A 21,575-nucleotide genomic window follows, 5' to 3' on the forward strand; every position below is an offset into this window, starting at 1 on the left:
CGTCAGCGGCGCACGCGGCGCGCGGGTGCGGGCGGCGGGCGCGCGCCGGCGGCCCGGGGAGCTGGCGCGGCCCCGCGCCATGCGGGACCAGCTGGAGCGGTGCCTTGGCGAGTGGCGGGAGCTGGAGGAGGAGTTCCGGCAGCTCCAGGTGAGCGGGGGGCGGCGGGGCCCTGCGGGGCATCGCGGTGCCTCCCCCGCCGGCGCGGACGCAGCTTCCCCCGCGCTGCCCTTGCCGGCTCCGCTTCGCTGTGTGTACGCGGGGCCGGCCCCGGCTCGCCCCCCGCCGGCAGGAGCGGGACCGGGGGTCCCCAGCACCGGCCGCATCCCCGGGGCGGCTCGGCGGGAGCAGCCGGAGGTGCGGGCCAGGCTCGGTGCGCGGTGCCCGCACGGAGCGCAGCGGTGCTCGGATGTGCATCCCTGCACGGCAGCTTGTGCCCCGCTACCCCCACGCTGCGAGCGCACGGGGCAGCCCAGACCGAGCCACGGCCGTGCCCCAGCTCCCTCTGAGGATGCACCAAGATGTGGTGCCGCGGTTCCCGCTGCTGGAACAAGGATGGGAAAAGGGGACGCGGTGCGGTTGTGCACCCGTGGCGTGGTGCAAAGAGCGGTGCAGGCAGCGCCTGTCCCGCCAGCATCTCCTGGCGGAGTTTGATTTCCCGTGCTGGGATACGACGGGTCCAAGTGCTGTTTTTCCATCTTGCAAAAGTGCATTGAGGGACGGAAAGGCCTCGGAGTAGGGGCCAGGACCCGTTCTGCAAGATGCTTTTACCTCCAGAAACCTTCCCTTCCTTCCCTGTTTGTCATCAGTGCTGCACCTATACACGTGCTTTAAATCTTAAAGCCAGTTTTAAAGTACAACCGGCTTCTCACTCTGGCGGCTGTTTTAGCCTCTTTTAGACTGTTAAACAGAACGTGCATGCAAAGAACGAAAGTGTGATTTCCAGATTTAGTTTGTTTCTTAATTAAAGCTCAGTGCAGGTTGTACTCCCGTTAGCAGAAACAAGGGTTGGGTGCTGGGGGAGAGCAGCTGGTGTGGTTTTGTTGGTCACCCGTTTGCTGTGTGCACCTTCTTGACAAGCTCCCTGCCTGAATCTGACCTAAACCACAGTAAATGTCAGTGACTTGTCCCTGCCTCAGTTTCCCCACCTGTAAAAGGAAAGTAGAAACACTTTCTGGTGGGCTGGCAGCTGCTGGTGGTCGAGGTGTCATTGACCAGGGATTAGTGCTGTAGAGGTGTGCTCAGCAAAATCAAAGTGAGCCTGAAACGCTGAGAGCTGCAGTGACTGTAGGGGTTTGGTTATTAAGGTCTTGAAATCAGATACTGGAACTTGTTTTGGATTGTTCTTGTAAATAAAGAGCAGCTACCAGGTGGGTCCTAGCAAGGAGGAGAGCAAAGATTTGGTTTGTGTGGTTTCACCACCATGTTTATGCTCTGGAAAGAGCGGTGGGAATTTGTTGGTGTGCTGGTAGGTGAAGCACCCATGTAACCCACACTGTCTCTTGGCACTAACTCTGCAAACTTTGTTTTCCAGCTTATTATAGGTCTTAAAATTGACCCAGAGGTCATTGCTTGGTTCTTGGGGAGCCCTTCCTGAGACCTTCCTCATGGGGAAGGGGTGAAATCCTCGCAAGGGGTGGAAAAGTAGAGCCCAGGTATCCTGAAGTGCAGGGAGGGGTGAGAGCAGAGGCTCCTCTCGATGGGTTTGCAGTTGGTGTGTCCTCGTTACTGCTGAGCACTAATTGGGGGCTTCAGGGGACCAATGAGCTGTGATAAAGCAATTCCTCTCAGGAGCATCTGAGGCCACAGGCAGGGACATCAGTTCAGCTCTTTAAACCAGAATAAGGAGCAGTAGGTTGCCTGAATATCTGTGGGGTTGGGATGGCAGTTGTGGCCAGGAGGTGCCTAAACCCTCAGCCACGAATTTGTGCCTGGTGTTGTGTCTTTCTCCTCCCCCCTGCCCCTTTCTTTAGGTCCCCATTTCTTTTCTCCAAGATTTAATCTGGCTGTGAAATTGGAGTGCCTGCTCTGTGATTTAGCCACCATTTGATGGGCATGGATCAAGATCAAATGGAGGATTAGGGGATTCAAGGATTAGGGGCTCCATTGCAGGGTGGGATGGGAGAGAGGAGCTCCTGAGTGGGAAAGCTCTTTGAAGAGGAAATGAGATGAGTGTAGAGGATGCTTTTCCTCTTGCAGGAATTTCATCAATGTCCATTTAAGCCCTATTGTATCTGTACTGGTTTGGCATCTCCCCTCCTTGCTTGTTAAAGGGGTGCCTGTTGTATCCCATAAAAACAGGATTTTCCTTGTTTCACTTGGAGGTAAGGACCAAATGCTGTGAATAATCTAGAAGGGCTCTTCCTACCAATCATCTCCTCTTCTCCTGCAGGAAACACACAAAGTTTACAGGCAGAAACTGGAAGAAGTCACTGGCTTGCAGACAGCCTGCAGCAGCTCCATACACCGGCAGAAGAAGACACTGAGGGATCTGAAGCACAGCCTGCAACGGTAACCTGGAGAGTGGAGGAGGCAGGGATGAGATATTTCTCCTTCCCAAATGCTGAAATGCTTGGATTTTTAGCACTTTTAATAGACAATCTATGTTGCAGTGCTAAATAGAATACACCCAATAGAATATACTGCATGAGAGAGGGAATCCTGTAAATAAAGAAGTTTTAGGGAGCTGGTGTGGGTTTCATCCTTGCAGTGCATGCTGTACATTGCAGGACTGGGCAGCTTTTGGCTGTGCTTTGCTCTGTAAACTGCACTGGAAGAGCAATATCAGTCCTTGAACCTGAAGGTGTACCTTGTTCCTGGGTGGATTTACAGGAGGGAACTGTTTTTGGCTGCTTGGCTGATCCCAGGAGCCATGTGCTGAATTCCTTGTGTGCAGGCCTGAGTACAGCACCTCTGACACCACAGGCTGCTGGCTCTGCTGCTCTCTGGTTAACACTAATTACTAAAACCACAGTTTGTCAGTAAATCATCAGCTCTGTGTCCTGTTATGTCCTGAAATACTTTCATGCCTGAAGAGCTGCAGCCTCTGCAAGGGCAGTGCCTGAAACCACGCACAAAGTTCCCAGGGTGGAGGGAGTTCCTTCAGAAAAGCACAATATTCCCACGCGATCCTGTCACTGAGCTGATGAAAAGAGAAGCTGATTTATAAATCAGCTGGTTGAAGTAACCTACAGCAGCATAAACTTGGCAGTGAAATAAAGTTGTGATAAACCAAATGGTGCCTCAGAACTACAGGAGCAAAGTGCATCACCTCACAGAGCCAACTTTATAACAACCTGGGTTTTATGACAACATTATTTTCCTTCAAATAAAAAGGAGGTGAAAACATGAACAGGAATATCTTGTTTCTGTGTTCTTGCAGGTGCAAGCCCAGAGCGAGTCCTGAGGAGTTTGCTCTCATTCAGGAGATCAGCAGCCAGATCAAGGAGAGGCAGAATGTCTTCTTTGACATGGAAGCCTACCTGCCCAAGAGGAACGGGTGCGTGCTCCGCCGGGGAGGCTCGCGCGCTCCAGGAATTTTGGATTTTTAAATGTTCACAGCGCTTTGTTCCTGAAGGAAAAGGTTAAAGAAAGACATGTAAAATTGGATTAGTCATAAATCTCTTGCTGAGCTGCTGTGTCAGTTGTACACAGAATTCATTAGCTGTGAGTGGATGTAAATGTGTGTGGGCAGTGCAGGTTTTCTGTTAAAATGACAGTAACCTGCACTGGCAAGGGATTGTGCCAGTGTTCCACACTGATGTTTTCCTGGGGTAATTTTTTGAGGGCTGAATCAGCACAAGACTTTTCTCTTTTTTTTTTTAAATAATATTTTTGACCAACTGTAACTTTTTCTTCAAGTGGGTTTTCTAGGACAGAGTTATGTCAGTTGTCAAGGACTGTGTGGTGCTGAAGCCCCCAGAAGTTTCTAAGAAACTTTTCTTCCAAATCCTCCCTGTATTTGGGTTTGGACAGTACACACTACATATATTGCCCTTAGACTGTAGTGCAAAAAAAGGGACCAGGAAAATAAACCTTTTCAGTAACTTCCTGGAAGTGCTGACCAATACTTCCACGTGTAAACCTCTTCTGTAGTCTTTCCCTCCAGTCTGTCTTAATTAAAAACCTCCAGCAAACGTGGCTTTGGCAGAGCCACTGCCTCATCATCTTGATCTAGATCATCCTGTGTTGTTCAAATAAAACAACTTACTTGGGTCTGCTCTTGGCTTTTGTCTTTCAGCTTGTACTTAAATCTGGTGCTGGGAAATGTGAATGTCACTCTCCTGAGCAACCAAGCAAAGTGAGTGAGCCTCCCCACATGTGTGAATTTGGATTTCTCTGGGGCCAGCTGTGGGTGTGGACTGAAGCTCAGAGAGGGGAATGGGTTTCTCTTAGACCTGATAAGTGAAATGTTGAGGGTGGGTGATTGGACTATGACATGGGGATAAGCAAACATCTTATATAGCTCAAATTGATTCCATCCATCGCTTGTTTTTAAGTCCAGCTCAGCCTGTGGCCTTAATGGTAAAAGTGTTTGGAGTTTTTTAGTGATGAAAAATGGTACTGTGACTTCTAGGCATACAATGCTCCAGAAAATGGAGATATATATGTATATTTTAAATCTTGTTGTGCCAACCCAGCAACCAGCTCTGATGCACTTAAGGCATTGTGTTGCAGCTGAGACAGACCCTCCCTGCAGGCAGAACGCTGCCTTTCATCACTGTCTGTTTTCTAAGTGTTTCAGCAAAACCTCTGTCTCTGGATTGGCATTTAGCTTTGTTTGTGGTCTGGAAAAGGTGAAGCCACATTCCAGTCAAACATCTGTTTGTGTCCATAAACAGCACCTGTTTCCTTCCAGGTTTGCCTACAAGGACGAGTATGAGAAGTTCAAACTTTATCTGACAATAATCTTGTTACTCGGGGCTGTTGCCTGCAGATTTTTTCTCCACTACAGGTCAGCTGCAGTTTTATTTCTTATCAAGTATTTTGCATATAATTGTGCTGGGTTTGAATTATCTTATGTACTGTTAAGGACAGTGAGACAGCTCAGGTGGTGTTAAGGCTTTGAGCAATTGGACAGCAGGACACCTGCAGCTCTGGCAGGAGCTATACTTTATCTAATTATTTTTCCTTTTTAAAAGAGTCTTTTGTAACTGAGGAAGCCCAACATTGTGTTTTCTGATGATGTTGTTATTCTGGCATCAAGCTGTCCTTGGGAACAGTTGGTTTTGCTTATGGGTTGTCCAGGCAAGAACCAACACTGTGCTGCAGCTCTGGGGTAACAAAAGAGAATATGTGTGAAATAATCAGACCTGAAGCATTATCTCTAGGTTGTGATAAAGTGTCTGAGCACCAACAAGCTTCCACTATTCAGTTTTGATTAAAAACCAGGAAGGTGTTGCAGCCATGCACTTCCACTATGGTCTATGTGTGTCTGGGTGAATACAGGATCATCCCAGGAATGATGTTGCCCTGTGCAGAGGCTGTCCCAAATTCCTTTGGTGTCAGGAGTTTGCAAATGACAAAATAAAGTTTTGGTGTTTTGGGTTTTTTGCCCCAGAGCATAATGCTCTTCCATTCTTTTAGTTGATTGGATTTATATAGATCTCATGGAATCTCCTCATTGAATTAGCCTGGAAAGGCCTCTCTAAATTGGATCATCTGCTGCTTCTGTGGTGCTTTCTCTCCTTGAGCAGCACTTAATGTCATCCCTGCATACCTGCTTATCAGCTCAGGATCTGCAGTGTTGAATCACAGGGGAAAGGGTCCTGGAGCCTGGCAGTGCTGCATGCGGGTTAGAGATGTTCAGGATGGGACTTTGTGTCCATAGCTTCACTTGGGCAGGTTTTCATCTACCCAGGAAGAGAAAGGAAAAATAGGGATTTTTAAAATGCATCTTTATAATTAACAAGATGTTTTTTTACTCTGTTTTTTCTGTTTAACAGGGTGACAGATGAAGTGTTTAACTTTCTGTTGGTGTGGTATTACTGCACGCTGACGATACGGGAAAGCATTCTCATTAGCAATGGCTCAAGGTACAGTGCCTCCTGCAAAAACCATGGAAAGCATCAAATGTCCTTAGAAAAAAACCAAGCAACAAAAAGGGATTCAGCTTGGCACTGAAGCCCAGCAAATCTGAGATGCTGATGGCCTCTCTGCAGAGTCTTTTGTCTCTCTCCTCCTCCCTGGTCACTTCCAAGGGCACCTGAGGTTTGGGGAAAGAGCAGTTGCAGTTCCTGAGAGTCCCTAAGTTATTGGTCCAAAGTGTTGGCTGGTTTTGGTAGCTGTGGGTTAGCTGTAGATGTGCTCTGGGGTGTGTGTGCTGCCTTTTGTTAGAGGTCACACATCTTTGGTTGGAACTGCCACAGCATCCCTTGTGCTTGAGTTGGGACATCTGCTTTGTTCCCATTTTTTGGATCATTTTTTGCCTGTGAGGTTGGACTTCAGTGCTGAAATCCATGTTTCTTGTCTAACTGCCATGTTTTTTTCTGCTCAGGATCAAAGGCTGGTGGGTGTCTCATCACTACGTTTCCACGTTCCTGTCTGGAGTGATGTTAACGTGGTGAGTCTGCTCCTGCCTGCTCGAGGTCCTTCAAGCCTGTTTCATGGTGTTTATATCATCTGAGCATTTAAATCCGGCGTGACCATGAAGCTGTGGCCACAGGACACATGGCAGAGTGTCAGCCTTAATATTTGTTTGATGTTACAGATGTTTTCAGTGATAAACACAACGCTGCAAGTTTGTATTTACATTGCTAGTTAAAAAAAAATAGAAATAAATGCAAACCCTGTGGCTGTAGTTGGGCTGTTGATAGCAAAATCTCTGTAAGTCTCCCAGTTTCTGTCTCTGTAATTAAGGAGACAAGCAGCACTTTGCTATAGAGGAAGGACACCACAAAATGAATGCTTGGTGCCTTTTCTGAGCCTTAATCACAGAGTTTAAAGCCAAAAATGCAAGTTACTGCCTTGCTGTGGGTGGTGGTGGTGGTCAGACAACCCACGATGCACCCCCCGTGCAACCTGTCTCAACTTGGGCATGAAGTGATGAGTTAATTATTAAAAATCGTTTTAAAACAACAGAAGCTTCTTCTCCTGTATCTGTAAGGGGCTGACATAGTGGCTGGGGCAGAAGGTCTCTTCCCCTCCATCTATCCTGAACTGCCCTCAGGATAAATAGCACAACCACCCCCTGTTTGAGTGCTCGAATTCTCAATGCAGATAATGCCGAATGGCTTTGCTGCCTGGAGAAAACTGATAATGGATAAGAGGGGACAGCATTTATCCTTGTTAGAGAGGGGAAACCTAATCAATGAGAGCAGTTCCTGTGTGGCTGTAGCACCTCTCAATGGGTGGAATGGGCTGGGTACCAGCTGCTGGTTCATTTGCTAATGGGATCAGGCCTGGTGGTGAAGGGGAAGGGTTGGATGCATTGGATGCTTTTAGCAAACTAATGGACCTCCCCTGTGTTCTGCTTCCAGGCCAGATGGACTCATGTATCAGATGTTTCGCAGTCAATTTTTAGCATTTTCAATATTTCAGAGTGAGTATATCTTACCTTGCTAATTCAAGGGATGAATTAATTTTGTGTCATATGTGCTTAGAAGAAAACACTTTTGTTTGGTAAATACTGGAATATCAAACCGTAGGAATATAAAGATAGTGTACAAATACGAAATCCATAAATATAAGCAATAATTAAATGCTGTTGGATTAAACATTATTAAAGTAGTTTGATACTTACCACACTTCTGAATAACCAATGTAGTGATGTTTTCTCTCTCCTTCTCCAGGCTGTGTTCAGTTCTTACAGTATTATTACCAAAGGGGCTGCCTCTATAGGCTCCGGGCTTTGGGGGAGAGAAACCACTTGGACCTTACAGTAGGTGAGGTCTCTTGCTATGCTTTCTTTGCCCTGCTTCTGCACAGGTTTTGGATGCACTGATAGAGAGGGAGAGGGCTGTGTGCCCTGACATTGCAGAGCTGTCCCCTGCCCACCTGCCTGTGTCCCAAGGCAGGAAGGGTAGCGAGGCTTTTATCCCCCTCCTTGGGTCCTGTGGGTCAGGAGCAGAAGTATCTGTGCTTTGTCAGCATTTGAGGAGACTAAGATGGAGGTTTTGGTCATCCCCAACTTCATCCTTCTCCAACTACAGCAATTTCAAGAAAATATTTTTACTTGACAAGAATAGCCCTCATGGGGTGGTCTGGGAGGGGAACAGCTGTAGGTCCAGTCCTGGCTCTTTATGCTCATGCTCTGCCTCTTCTGTCAACCTTTTCCAGAAGGATTTCAGTCCTGGATGTGGAGGGGGCTGACATTTCTCCTTCCCTTCTTGTTCTTCGGGCATGTAAGTTGGATGATGCCCTCCTCCCTCTGCGGCACAATGTCTGCTGCTGCACCCCCCCTCAAAGGTGCTTTGGATCACAGGCAACCATGATGAATGTATCCAAGGTTTAATTCTTTTTGCTTGTAATTAAGTTGCCTTTTTCTCTTCCCCTTTGCAGTTCTGGCAGCTGTACAATGCAATCACGCTTTTCAGATTGTCAAGGCACAAGGAATGCAAAGAATGGCAGGTGCGTGTTGGCTCTGCTCAGGAGCAGAACAGAGCAGGGCAGAGAGGGGGTGCTTGACCACGTCCTGAAAGATATTTGGGCTTCTGACTTCATTCAAATATCTCAGGATAATGTAGCACAGGTCCTGTTCTGTGTCTGGCAGAGCCCAGCAGTACTGAATATAATCCATGTTGTAATATTACAAGGTAATAAAAGCTGCTTCCTCTCCCCTTTCAGGTTTTTGTGTTGGCTTTCACATTCCTGCTGCTCTTCCTCGGGAACTTCCTCACTACTCTCAAGGTGGTGCACACTAAACTCCAGAAGAACAAAGACAAGGTGAAGAAGCTGTGACTCCCCCTGTTCCCAGTGTGCATCTATCTCTCTGTCCCCAGCAGGGCTGGGTTTGGGACAGATCCTGCTCAACCCCAGCCAGGCGATGGATGGGCTCGGAAGGACTCTCCTGTCCCTGTGTTTGGTGAAGGACTCTGCCAGCACAGACTCAGTATTAATGCAAGCATGGCTCTACAGTCACACTCCTGCTATTTATGTATATTTAATATAAAATGTATTTGCTTCTGGGATTTTTGTTCTGTATATAGAGCAGCATGCACCTGCCTGGCAAAGTGCCAGTGTTGGGGAAAATGTGGGATCTACTGTAATTCCAATTCTGGAATGATACCTGACACTTTCCAGTTTTATTATTTAAATTCTGGGTTTTGAATTTATTGAGATTTATGAACACTCTGGGTGGATCAGTAATACAGAGCGAATGCTGTTTTTTAAGGCATTTGTTTAAGGCATATTCTCAGTGGCAATACTAACTATGTGTACTGTGAAAAGAAAATGCTCATCTTTGTACCATACTGCTGCTATATACACTTCTAAAAAGCTATCTAAAGAAGAGAAATTCCTCCTTTGGAAACAAAATCATGCAAGCAAAAGCAGTTTTTAAATGGCAGGGATGTCTGCTAGTCCTTTTCCAGGGAGACCAGGTCATTTGTCCAGGCCTGACAGGACCTAAAATAAACCATTCAATATGCAGCTGCCTCTGCCCCCTTTTTGTAACAAACACACAGCCCTTGGGTTGGTTTTTGAGGCATGGTTCTGGAAAGGGGGAGGACAGACTCAGCTCAGATATTAAATACTGTCTTTAGATGCTGCACGTGTACCAATGCTGAAGAGAATGGAAACACTGGGTCAAGTGGATGGCAGGGGACAAACACTGACTGCTACCCTGCTACAGTCCTTGTGCTGCTTGACTTTACAGTCACTCATTTGAACACCCTTTTTTTGGGTGCTGTACCTCCTCAGGCAGCTGCAGCACTGAGCTGCCTTGGGCTGTGTCTCTCACAGCAGTGAAGTCTCCCTTTGAACCAGCACAAAGCCCAAACTGGGCACATTCTTTGGCAGTGTGAGTGGAAAACAGTGCCCTCCTCCCCAGTCTGCTCACGAGGGGACAGATAATGCACCACAGGCTTGAGCTGGATTCATCAGTTCTGTTGCTGCAAACTAGGTAAAACAATTACCTTTGCCATGCCACTGTCCTGTGGGCATGAACAATAAACTGCAATTTGCATATTTTCAACAGTTTTCACACCAGTTGGGCTGTATTTTGCTGTTTATGTGATCTGTTGTATTATGCTGGAACCTGGTTCTGCAGGGGTGAGTAACGTGAGTTCTGCAACCTGAGAAACTCAGATTAAAAAAGCCAGAGAGATTTCCACTGTGGAGCTGATGGTGAATGGGTCACTTCCTGAACACTGGTGTTTCAGTTCTGTACTGGGTGAGGTGAAGGGTGGTTCTTTTAGTGACAAGTGAAGAAAAGGCTGCACAATTCTTCAAGGTTTTTGTATAGTCAAGGATGTGCACAAACTTCCAATTAATTAAACTTCCCCTTTTTAGGCTCATAGGTATTCACAAACCTTAATTAAATCAAAACAAGTTAGGAGAAAAATGAAAAGAAAAAGATTTTTCAAGAGTCAAGATCTGTTTACTCTGCATGTAAAACAATAATGGTGGCTTGCTCCAAAACAGTTTTGCACCAGCTGGTCACGTACAGTTTGCCTTACACAGAAAGCTTTCACCTGTACTGCAGGAGTCTCATTTCCCCTCTCAGGTTTGCTTTCTGATGACTAAAATCAGATCTCAGTGAGGAGATGTGCAAAAGAACCAGGAGGTACGAGGCACATGTACCAGGTGTGCAGTGGGAGCCTCCCTGATCCTTAGACAACTGACACCTTCATCACAAAAGGAAGAATTTTAATTTATACCAGTAGAGATGATTTCATGAGTGAATGAATTTTTCTTTCAGTGTGCACCATGATTTGCATCTGTCTTGTATTAAGCTGTAAATGTTTATCATAAGACTGACTTAACATTACATGTAGTAGCTGCTTGGAGTACTTCTAAATTCAAGTGCTGTAAATTAACCATTTCCCATGATACTCCACCATTTAATTGGAGCAACTGATGGCTTTCCATTGATAAATGCCACTTTCCATTCCAGCAGCAGGCCTTGAAGAACTCTGAGGTGCAGGTCTGCAGAGCTGGTCCAGGGGGTGGTGGATGTTCCATCTGCACTCAGGAGACAGCTTGAGGCCAACTCAGGCCATTGCCACCAAATTAATTAACTTGAAAATGTTAAGACAAAAATTTTTTCTTCAAAGGTGCTTGATGAGCTGCTTTAACATTGCTTCTGAAATATATGAGTTTTCTACTGGAAAAAGGCAGTAAATTGTAGCTCTAATGTGCCACAATTATTTTGCAGAGGAAGAAAAACCCCAACACTAAGTTATATAGTAGCAGTTGCTGTTCATTGCAGTTTAAATAGTGAATTGTTCACACTTGGAAGCAAAAGCCAGATGGGTGAAGGCACACAGCATGAGTTAACTGTGATAAACAGCTTTGAAAACTCTGAGAACAGTGTAACAAAAGTGCAAAAATACTAAAAATAATTAAATTTTTAAAATAAAAATTATCCTAGGAATACAAACATGTAAAAAAAAAAGTTTTTAAAGTTAAACTGTTTATAAAATCTGAATCACTTGGCTCTCGTTCAGTCCAGATCATAACACTGAGCACACTTTCTGTTTCCTGTGGCGCTTGGCTTTCTTCATGGCACCCAGTGCAATGGTTGTGGCTTCTTTAAAAACATTTTCTATGTTCTCACGACATTTTGCTGAGCATTCCAGGTAAATTTCTGCGTTAATCTCCTTGCAAGCTGCCTCACCCTGGGAAGAACAAACAAAAGGTAAGAAAAGATGTAAGTTTGGTGGATGAGGAAAGGAAGGTGAGTTGGGAAGAAAGGGAATTAATTTGTACATCTTTGCAATTGTGAAGAAAGAAGCTGCCTCTGAGTGCAGTGCTAGAGTGTGAGTGGCATTGGTAATAAACTGAAGCACTGTAAATAAACTTGGGGTTTTTCCATTATGCTGAACCAAAGCCTGGCCTAAGAGTTCAGAGCATTAGAGACTCTTGAGATGCAGAGTCCTGACAGCACAAAAATATTCCCAGTATTGTATTTCTTTAAACTAAATGCTGAGGTAGGTACTTAAGTGAGGATAAGATGTCTACATGGTGGTATTTTTTTCAGGCCTGACCTTAACTATTCTGTAATGTCACCTTTAGTAATGAATGTCACATGCAAGAACAGAATCTGTCTTGTTTTGCTGGTGCACATGCAAGAACCTTGACTTTTGCTTTGAAGCATCACAGGGGCTCAGCCAAAATCCTCATGAAAACAAACGGGTGCCTGCATTTCTCAGCCATGCAATGGGAACAGGCTTGAATCTAAAATATTTCCATGCAATGCTGGTTGTGTGAAATCACTACAGACAAAGCAGTGATTTCTTACTTGTGATCCTTTTATTGTCCCTGCAGAGCCAGCCCCCAGGTTTGAATGCTTGTGAGCCTTTTACTGTGAATTCCAGATCTGCAACCCATGGCTTACAGACTCTGCATTTATTCATTACAATCTCTGGGAGTGGGATCACTTGGGCTTTTATTGGGAGAGGGGGGAAGCAGTTTGTTTCCTTCCAGTTGTTTGCAAGCTGCAGTGGTGGCAGATACTGTTCAGATCCTCTGATGGGAAGCATCATGTCATGTGGCTCAAGGTGCCATCAGCTGTAAAAAACTGAGGTAGAGCATATTTAGGGAGGAAAAACCAAGTGAGAGGGCTCACATAGGAGACACAGATTGTATAACATGTGGGTCCTTGAGTTTAACTGCACGAGGCCTCAGCAGACTCAGAAGTGTCTGTTGCTTGCTTGGAACCTCTCTCATGTGAGGATGATGAAGGGATTTATTCATGCAAACAAGGGACAATCTGCAACTGCTCACAACGACAGGCTGGGACCTCATCTTGTGTGCAAAGGAGACAAACTAAAAGGCCCAGCATGGTTTCATAGTGATGCAGTTGCAGTTTATTTTCCTGTTTAGAAGAAGTGGTGATTCACTCAAGGTCATCGTGCACTTGACCCTGTTCCCTGGACGTGTGTCTCAGTTTGAAAGCTGCTGTTCTTGCTCTGAGGTGAGAGGAGAAGGATGGCTTTACAGTCCAGAAAAAAGAAAAAGAAAAATTGAAGGACCAGAGCAGAAAGGTCTTGTGTGACATGGGACAAGCTGTTCCATCACTATTTCTCCTGCACCTAGGACAGCTATGCCAGTGACATAACACTACTCATAAATCTCACTGCTTCATAATACTTAGAGTTACTGATAATATGTAGTTTTCTTAAGATTACTTTAGAGACTTCAAAGAAAACTCATGTCAGAGAAACCTTGCAGATGTTCTTGCTATTGTCCTTGAAAGGATTTATTTTTAAGTAGGATTTGAAAAGCAGTCAGTGTATTTAATACTGGAATTGTTTCTTAACATCTCCAATCTTTACCATAGTACTGATCAAAGCATCAGTGATGGCTGCCATGTAGGCTAATAACAATTATGAAGGAAGACCAGCAAACTTGTTAAGGCTTACAAACTTGCAACAGTAATAACCCAGCTATGAAAGAAGAATGAGATGTAATGAGCATAGAAGGTAGATAGCTGTGTCCTTTAAAACTGTTCATATTTCTCTTTACTTTGGCACTAAGAATGGTTGGTGATTTGATCACTTCCAAAAAGAACTTACAGAAACCTGTTAGTTCTGCCAATCATTTCTTTATCTGGATCACCTAATTTTGCAATGTCTGTGATGACAACTGTGAGGAGCAATGCCATCACATGCTTTATCTCCTGCCAAGAGGCCACCACTTTAGAAACACCGATGTTTACCTGGTTGTAGGTGATGGGTTCCTGCTTGGCAGCCCTGAGCTTGCGCAGCTGCTCCTTGTCCTTCCGAAGGTCTGTCTTGCAGCCGATCAGCACGAGCGGGACACCCCGGCAGAAGTGATTCACTTCAGGATACCACTGGGGGTAGAAAAACAAAACTTTTACATCTGGCTTTTATTTTGTTGTCTGTTTCCTGAAATCAAAACAATACAGCCAAGCAGCATTTAATGTAAGCTGCAATTTCAGAGCTTTGGAGTTAGTCTAGTGGGGAGGAGGTGGGGGGGCAACATGCACTGTTTACATCCCAGAAATGTTTAAAAGTCAAAAAAAGTCAGCTGTTTTATAAAAACATAGTGGCATGTGTCTCTATGCCAAAATGTTTATTTACCATTTGTTTAAATTCTGAGGAGCTCCTCTAAAGTCACATTTAAAAACAGAATTTGGTCTAAGTCTTGCTTTGTTTTTCTGGTGCTATGTCCAAGAATGCTTTGGAGCATCACAGAAATCCCAGCACTCACCTCTCCCCTGCAATTAAATACACATGTGATGGAAGTAGTCTTGACTCTAAGATGTGCAATGTTGGTTGTGTGACATTGCTACAGTGATTTCATTGCTGGTGTTTGATCTTTTTAGTCAGAGTCAGCCCTGGTTCTGAGCACTTAGCAGCCATGGTGAGGTGAGCCCCAGGTCTAAGGTCTGGGACCTGCAGCTCAGCACATGATGAGTGATCTGGGCATCTACAAGCCCAGGGTACAGGACACTAAAAGCACCAGCATTTCTAATCTGACATCTTGTCATATATCAGGCATGTGTAACTCATTTAGAAGCCTCTTACCTTGGCTGCTACATTTTCATAGCTAGTGGGGTTCATGACATCGTAACAAATTAACACGACATTGGTATTCTGGTAGGAAAGTGGCCGTAACCGATCGTAGTCCTCCTGCCCTGAAACACACAGGATGGTTTGGATGAAGAAATCTCTGTCCTGAACAAGCAGAACAATGGGGATATGTACAGACATGTACTTGTGATCAAGAACAATGGTACTATCATTGTACAGACTGCCAATTAAAATTCCATCTCTTGAGCACAGGAGATTCCCCCTCACTGACAAAACCGACGGTTTAGAATACAGAACACATCCTTGGTGGGTTTTAATAAAAAGCCTGCTTTGTCCACTTGCTGAGGACTTAGGAGCAGTTCTAAACACTGACCACCAAGTTGCTGCTCAAAAATAAAGTCATCAAGAGGAATCTGACAATTATTATGAAACATTTTCAGTTTGACAGTGGCAGTCCCCAAAATCATTTGCACATGTGATACTGTGAGGAGAAGAAACACTGTATTTGCCAGACAGGAACAGTGAAGTAGAATCCTGTGAAGTGGCAAACTTGCTTTTCCCAGCCTGGTGAGCTGAGAGGAAGCAGCGATTACACACAGGATTGTATAAGCCATGCTGCAGCATGAGCCAGGCTTAACTGGCCTTTGAAGCAGGACTCCCCAGCAGATCTAAGGAAATTCTGCTGAATTCTGGAAAAGCAGGGGATTTGTCATACTTCTGATTAGGGATATTCTAGCACGTGATGTGACAAGAGGAAGCTGATTTGCTTCAGACCTGTACTCTTCCCCTTACAGTAATCACTGTGCCAGGGTCTGAAGGTGTCTTGCTTTGAGAGATTAAGGTCAAGAAAGCAGTAATTCCCAGATACAGCTGGCAGCTCAGGAAAAAAAACCCAATCTTTTTCCTTTATTAAGGAAGAAAGCATGATTCAAGCAGTCTGTAGAAGGTGTATTTATCATCTGGAGGCTGGAATCAGATAATTGCCTGTGATGTACTGAATTTCCATGAGAAGGACTGGGAATGCTGGGAATTCCTTCCCACTATCACCACAATCCACACACAGACCAGAAGGTGCCCTACAGGGAAATTCCACATCTCAGATCTTCATGTTGATATTTCAAATTAAGAAATGCAGAAAATTTCAGTGTGCCCCAACTTTACAGCAACGATTCTTACTCTGGCACCCACCTCAGTCCAAAATCATGTACTCATCACTTGCCAACACTTTTGTTTCCAGTCTGAAGAACTGCAGATACCAGAAGGCAAATAATACAACAGTATTTTCCTCCCTTCCTTAGTTTAAATGATTGGTTGAGATACAGTTTATTCCAAGGAAATCCCTGCTGGATAAGCCATTACTCAGTTTGCCTGAGATGTTGGGAATCTTGGATTTGGACCACTTTGTATTTTAGCTTCCACAAGAGCCATGTGCTCTATGGGAAGGTGCAGAACAAAGAGGGATTGATCTCTCAGGGTTTAATCCAGAAATAATACACAATTGACAAAATTATGCATGTTGTATAAATATTCAGAGCAAAGACTGTACTGCTTATCCCTTCTTATTCTCCCAATCCATCTACTTCTTTGCAACCAATTTGCCATTTTGTTGCTGAGACAATCCCTTAAATGCATCAGGTGCCAAACCTTTTTTTCCCTCCTAACTTCCACTAGTGTTGTGTAAAGTTTTCCTTGTTGAAATTCAGGCCTCTGAGTTTTTAACAACATAGCTTGTAAAATTAAAAGGTCCTCTGAGTTGTTGTTGGCAATTTGTGAGGTAGACAGGGCTGTCCCATTGGGAGGATCATGTTTATTTGCTTGTAATCAGAACAAACCTCTAAATTCACACTCTCCTGGATGGGATAACAGAAAAAGTGTCTAATTATGTGACACAACATGTTGTATTGCAAGTCAAAAACTATAGATATACCCTGGTGAACTGCTCCTTCATCTTTAAAAATCTAGCTTTGCAGTTATGGGTTTTTAAGCAAACAATAAATGCATGAGAAAATGCAATATTTGGAATATTGGATACAGAGCACAGGACAAGGCGGGGTGCAGAGAGCAGAGGGGGAAGGTAAGGTGGCAATTGCTTAACCTATATTACAGTTGGGTGGTTGCAGCACTCACAGGGAAGGAAAAGAAAGCTGCTTTTTAGGAGCTCAGATGCAGCTCCTCAGCTGCTGAGGATGTAACGGGACCCAGATCAAGCTGTGTCTAAACATAGACATCCCCCTCTCTGAAAACAATCCCTTTCACCCCTTGTCCTCAAGTGCCGCTGGTGAAATGCAAGAAAGGGCCTGAGAGACTTTTTTTTTCCCTCTATAAAGCTGCTCAGTCTGTGGTCAGAGCTAATTTGGCACAGATTTAGGTCTTTTTACTAAAAGAGTTTTAAAAAGGAGGAACAGGGGTGAACCTAAGCAGTAACTGAATGTCTATGCAAAGCCCTGTGAGTGCTTCCTCCAACACAGGTAGCTGTTTTCTTTCCCCAGTTAACACAAAACATGCTGTGGAGGAGTTGGTTAAGTATCTGCCTACGTGTGAGCACATCTGTGACCCCTCTGTCTTCCTCAATTCATTGTACCATGAGAGGCTTTGGGTTTTTCTAAAGAAAAAACTCCACCCAACTGAATTCACCTAAAATTTGCTAATTCTCTGCCAAGTTCCCAGTCCTGTGTGCCTCTGGGAGATGCTGTGTAACCACATCACTGCAGTCAGGCCCTGAGGTGGGGAGGGAGCTCTGGTGATGGCTGAGGGTGAACAGAAGTGAAACCACAGGTCTCATGTGCATGTTAACCTCTTTCTGCTCTTCCTCACCCCTTTGCCCATTCATCACCAAAGAAGTGCCAAGCCTGTGAGCCTATGTTTGTTCCCTATTCAGTTTAAAACAAATTGGGAAACAGACATTCTTGGCAGGAAGAAAATTAGTAGAAGAGGATACCTGGGGCAGGAGGGGCACACGTCAATTAAAAAATTGGGGCTTTTGTCTTACTCAGCCATGAATTCCCTGTTGAAGTTATGAGAAATTATTCTTGCATTCACTGGCTTTTAAAATTTCTCTGAAGACCTCATGCTTCTGACATCAGAGACCTGAAAAACCTCACTGGAGGCCTTGCATGTGCTTCCTGTCAGGCAGAGCAAGAAGCCACAATGATGAGGCATTACTTCCTCCCCAGCTCAGCAGTGCTCTGCTCTCTGTTCTGAGAAACGCCTGCACCAGGAATTGAGCCTCGTGTCTGAACTGCACCTAGAGCATTGACACTGCTCCCTTGGCATGGAAAAACTACAGAGTTCATTTACCTCACAGTGCCTTTGCCTCTGTCAAGCACAGCTGGAAATGGAAAATTTTAATTGAAAAAGCAGCTGCAAAGGTTGTTTGCAGACCAGACAAGTGACATTACAAAGCCATTACACATATGTGTACCACCAACTTCTTGCAACAGCAAGAAGTGTTTGATGAGTAAGACACAGTAGGACAGTGCACAGCTCTCACCAAAAATTCTTTTTCTGGTACATTTTAGACTAACCCATTAAGTTCATTTGTTACCGAAATTCTTGTCAAGAAAAGAATAGCTTTTGTATCTTGAAACATTTGTTTCTTAAAGCTTTTTGTTTGTGTCCTCCTTCCCCGTAAGTAGGACAAGCTCAAAGGGTCAAGCTGCACAGGACTTGACAATACAAAGAATCCTTCCAATTTTAAGCAGCCCATGGAGCTGAACCTGTCCTTTACCTTTCCATGATGCTGAAGTACACCCAGCTCTATTTAGTGTTGCTCCAAGAAAGATTCTAAAAATACACAACTCTTGGTCATAGTCTAACCCTTAAGGAACTCAACAGCAGTTTTGTAATATTAAAAACAGGATGAGATTAAAATGTGTGCTTCAAGTGAGTCCTTCCTCTAGCGAAATTTCCAGTTACAGAAAGAGGCTGTAAAGCTGCTTGAATTAGAGTTTGACAGAGTTTACAGATATGTAACATAAAACTATGTAAGCAGCTCTGAAACAGAACCAAAATTCAGGTTTTCCCCCCTCACAATCAAATGTCTTAACCTGGGTGACAATCTTCCCGCTTTCTTTCTTGCTGTGTCTTATGGAAAGCGAAAGAAATTTAACAGGAAGGGAGGAGACAAGTGTGAACAGCCTCAAGAAATTTGTAGCCTTGTGGCCATGATGCTGTTTTGGGAGGTGAAAAATGTTGGGTTTCAAGGTTTCCAGATGAGAGATGGAAAGCAATTGCTCTTTCATGGCAACAATGGCAGCTCCACTTCCCAGTGTCTCACGAGAGAGAAAATACACCCCACTGTTCTTCTGTGGGGCAGTGCTTTAGTCCAAACCAGTTTCTACAGCTGATTTCAATGTGGAAGGTACACACTGCCTGCTACATGCATGAACAGGGAAATTATAGGACATGGGTTAATGGTTTTAACTATCAGAGGGCAGACTTGTGATAGACAAAAAGGAGATTTTTTTCACAATGAGGCACAGACTGCCCAGAGAAGCCGTGGCTGCTCTCTCCATGAAAACATTCAAGGTCAGCTTGGACAGGGCCCTGAGCAACCTGATCTAGTTAAAGATGTCCTTGTTCATTGCACAGGGGCTGGTCTAGATGACCTTTAAAGGTCCCTTCCCACCCAAACTCTCCTGATTCTGTGGTAAGCCACCAGCACCAGGCTCAGTGAGAGGTCCCTGGGCTGCTGGTGGCTGCAGGTCTTGTGCAAAGCTAAACTCTGAGACACAAAGAGCTGTGCACTCCTGCCAGGCTTGGGAGAGCTCGGTGCTGCAATGCTGGACCTGCCCAGCCTACTCCCATCTCCAGATCCATCCCGTGCTCCTTACAGCCTGGAAGAGACTCCAAAGGCAAATGCTGGAATGTGTGGCACAGGGATTTTAAATGAGAGCTAGGAACTATGTGACAGGCAAAAAATCCCCACTGACAGCAAACAAACATAAAAATGATGAGTGCAGTGGCAGGTTCCTGGTGCCAACACCCTGTATTAACTCTTTGGTTGCTCACACCAGTTTCCAGTCCTTCTCTTTTCCTCTAAGACTTAGACCCAAACCCCTTGCTCTTCAGCAGAAAGTATGTTATCCCACTTAAATGGACTTAGAACAGTAACACTGACACAAGAAGACACATTGGCAAATTGGGTTCTCAGGATCTTACTACACTGTAGTAAAAATTAGCAGTGAAATTCACTTCTAGATTAAAAGCTTTTTAAATTATGTTTTCACCTATCACATGCAGTATACAAGAAGGTATGTTTTATTACTATTAAAAATGACTGGACTGCATTCAGATTTTATTTGTCTTGGTGTAAATTTGGAACAACTTCACAGGCTTGAACTGAAACAGATGATTTACACTGAGCTGAAACGGAGTACGTTTCAATTTTAGGGTTCATTTAGGAACACAGCTGGATAACAGTCCAGGAACTTTGAGTGAATTTGAACACAAACCATTTCACAAGTTCTTCAAATGAACCTGAACAACTATCAGCATTTTCTAATAACTTTTACTGCCACGACCTTTTGATTTTGAACACAAACCAGCCTTTTTCTCCTTCCCTATTCAATCACACATGGCAGCAGATTAAAATATTTTCCTGGTTGATTGTATTATGCTTTGCATCTGGGAATTGAGTTTTAATACTTCCAGATATGTTTGCTATTTGATGTTTCTGAATTAATTGGGTTGTTAAGATAATGAATGAGTCAATGAGCAGAGTTGCCATTAGACAACTGATCCTTTTTTTTTCTGAAAGGCACATTGATATACAACAGGTAATGATGGTTGGTTTGTTTGTACTTTAGTCTCTAGAAGTCTCACCTGCAATGCTATGGTTTAACTATGCTGGTAGAGAAGCAATCTGAAAATCTGTCCATCTTTACGGTCTTCAAATATTGGTCTAGTTTAAGCTGACAGTGAAATATTTGCTGTAACAGAAATGGAGGTGCATTCACCGGAGCAACATTTTACAGCAGTACAGTTTCTGCTTATTTGCCTGAAGTTACGAAAGGCTGGGCCGGGTTTGGGCTCAGTCCCAGGCCAATGTCCCTGAGTGGTGCCATGGCAGTGGCCGCAGAGGAGCTGCCCCACGGCTGGCATGGGGAAAGCGGAACCCCTTACCTGCGGTGTCGTACAGGTTCAGGGTGACCTCCTTCTTCCCCACCGTCACACTCGTTGCGTACTTCTCAAAAACAGAGGGCGCGTATTGCTGCAAAGGGAGGAGAACGATCTCGGTGATCTCAGAAGCCTTTTCCAACCTTAATGGACTCTGTAATTGTGAGAAGCGGTGCTGGCGGGGCCCAAGCGCTGGGGCCGGCCCCGGCTGCGGACCCCATCCCCTTGCGGGTGGTAGCCCCTCACCTCGGGGAAGGAGCCCTTGGCGTACACCATCAGCAGCGAAGTCTTCCCGCAGCCTCCGTCGCCCACGATCACCACCTTCACCTCCTTCCTGCCCGACGGGGCGGCCGCGGGGCCGCGGGGCTGCTCCGCCGCGCCCTCGGGCACGGCCCCGTTGGCCGCTTCCATGGAGCGGGAGCGGAGCGGGCCCGCTGAGGGCGCAGCGCGGCCGGGACGGGGCTCCGCTCCCTCTCCGCGCCCGGGGCGGGCAGAGCCGCCCGCGCCCCGCCGGGGATTGGCCGCGCCGCGGCCGCCACCGCCTCAGGTGCCTCAGGGCCCCGCCCGGGCCCCCCGGGACACTGGGGGAGCCTTTCCTGGAGGCCGAACCTCATGGCGGGCTGCGGCTGCTCGGGGTCGTGGCGGGAAGGCCCCTCAGGGCCGCGTCCCCTCAGACCCACCGGGGCTGCTCCGCCCGCCCGTCCCGCCGGGAATCCCTCGAGGCTCCATGCCCTGGTAACATCGGGCCGCGTCCCTTTGCCCTTCCACCCACACACCCCATTCTCATTTATTTATTTATTCCC

General features: G+C 45.5%; 2 protein-coding genes and 1 long non-coding RNA gene across 4 annotated transcripts in view; 2 read left to right on the forward strand and 1 right to left on the reverse strand.

Moving 5' to 3' along the window:
• Nucleotides 1–4: 4 nt before the first annotated feature.
• Nucleotides 5–9,586, forward strand: TMEM120B (transmembrane protein 120B). The gene is made up of 12 exons (XM_086855392.1): nucleotides 5–148; nucleotides 2,391–2,509; nucleotides 3,381–3,497; nucleotides 4,239–4,298; nucleotides 4,857–4,952; nucleotides 5,944–6,033; nucleotides 6,495–6,560; nucleotides 7,477–7,538; nucleotides 7,789–7,881; nucleotides 8,276–8,340; nucleotides 8,498–8,566; nucleotides 8,783–9,586. Exons 1-12 carry the CDS (start codon nucleotides 80–82, stop codon nucleotides 8,894–8,896), a joined length of 1,020 nt encoding a protein of 339 aa, XP_086711518.1. The 5' UTR covers nucleotides 5–79; the 3' UTR covers nucleotides 8,897–9,586.
• On the reverse strand, nucleotides 3,284–21,259 carry RHOF (ras homolog family member F, filopodia associated). 2 transcript variants are annotated; one of them, XM_086855396.1, is made up of 7 exons: nucleotides 21,019–21,259; nucleotides 20,779–20,866; nucleotides 14,650–14,759; nucleotides 13,818–13,952; nucleotides 7,740–11,775; nucleotides 5,718–5,850; nucleotides 3,284–3,569 (listed from the first exon to the last, which is right to left on the reverse strand). In XM_086855396.1, the coding sequence occupies exons 1-5, from the start codon at nucleotides 21,181–21,183 to the stop codon at nucleotides 11,611–11,613; spliced, it is 663 nt and encodes a 220-aa protein (XP_086711522.1). In that variant the 5' UTR covers nucleotides 21,184–21,259; the 3' UTR covers nucleotides 3,284–3,569; nucleotides 5,718–5,850; nucleotides 7,740–11,610. The 2 variants fall into 2 exon arrangements, with proteins under 2 accessions (XP_086711522.1, XP_023773432.1); XM_023917664.2 differs by lacking the exon at nucleotides 5,718–5,850 and having other exon boundaries at nucleotides 21,019–21,258.
• The window catches only part of LOC111936396 (uncharacterized), a 9,321-nt gene continuing 8,976 nt past the window's right edge, over nucleotides 21,231–21,575 (forward strand). The window contains exon 1 of the long non-coding RNA XR_015277628.1: nucleotides 21,231–21,507. This is a non-coding gene — a long non-coding RNA (uncharacterized LOC111936396). The remainder of the gene's footprint in view (nucleotides 21,508–21,575) is intronic.

Source organism: Cyanistes caeruleus, chromosome 18 (assembly GCF_971803275.1).
Source record: "Cyanistes caeruleus chromosome 18, bCyaCae1.hap1.1, whole genome shotgun sequence".
Lineage (NCBI taxonomy): Eukaryota > Metazoa > Chordata > Aves > Passeriformes > Paridae > Cyanistes > Cyanistes caeruleus.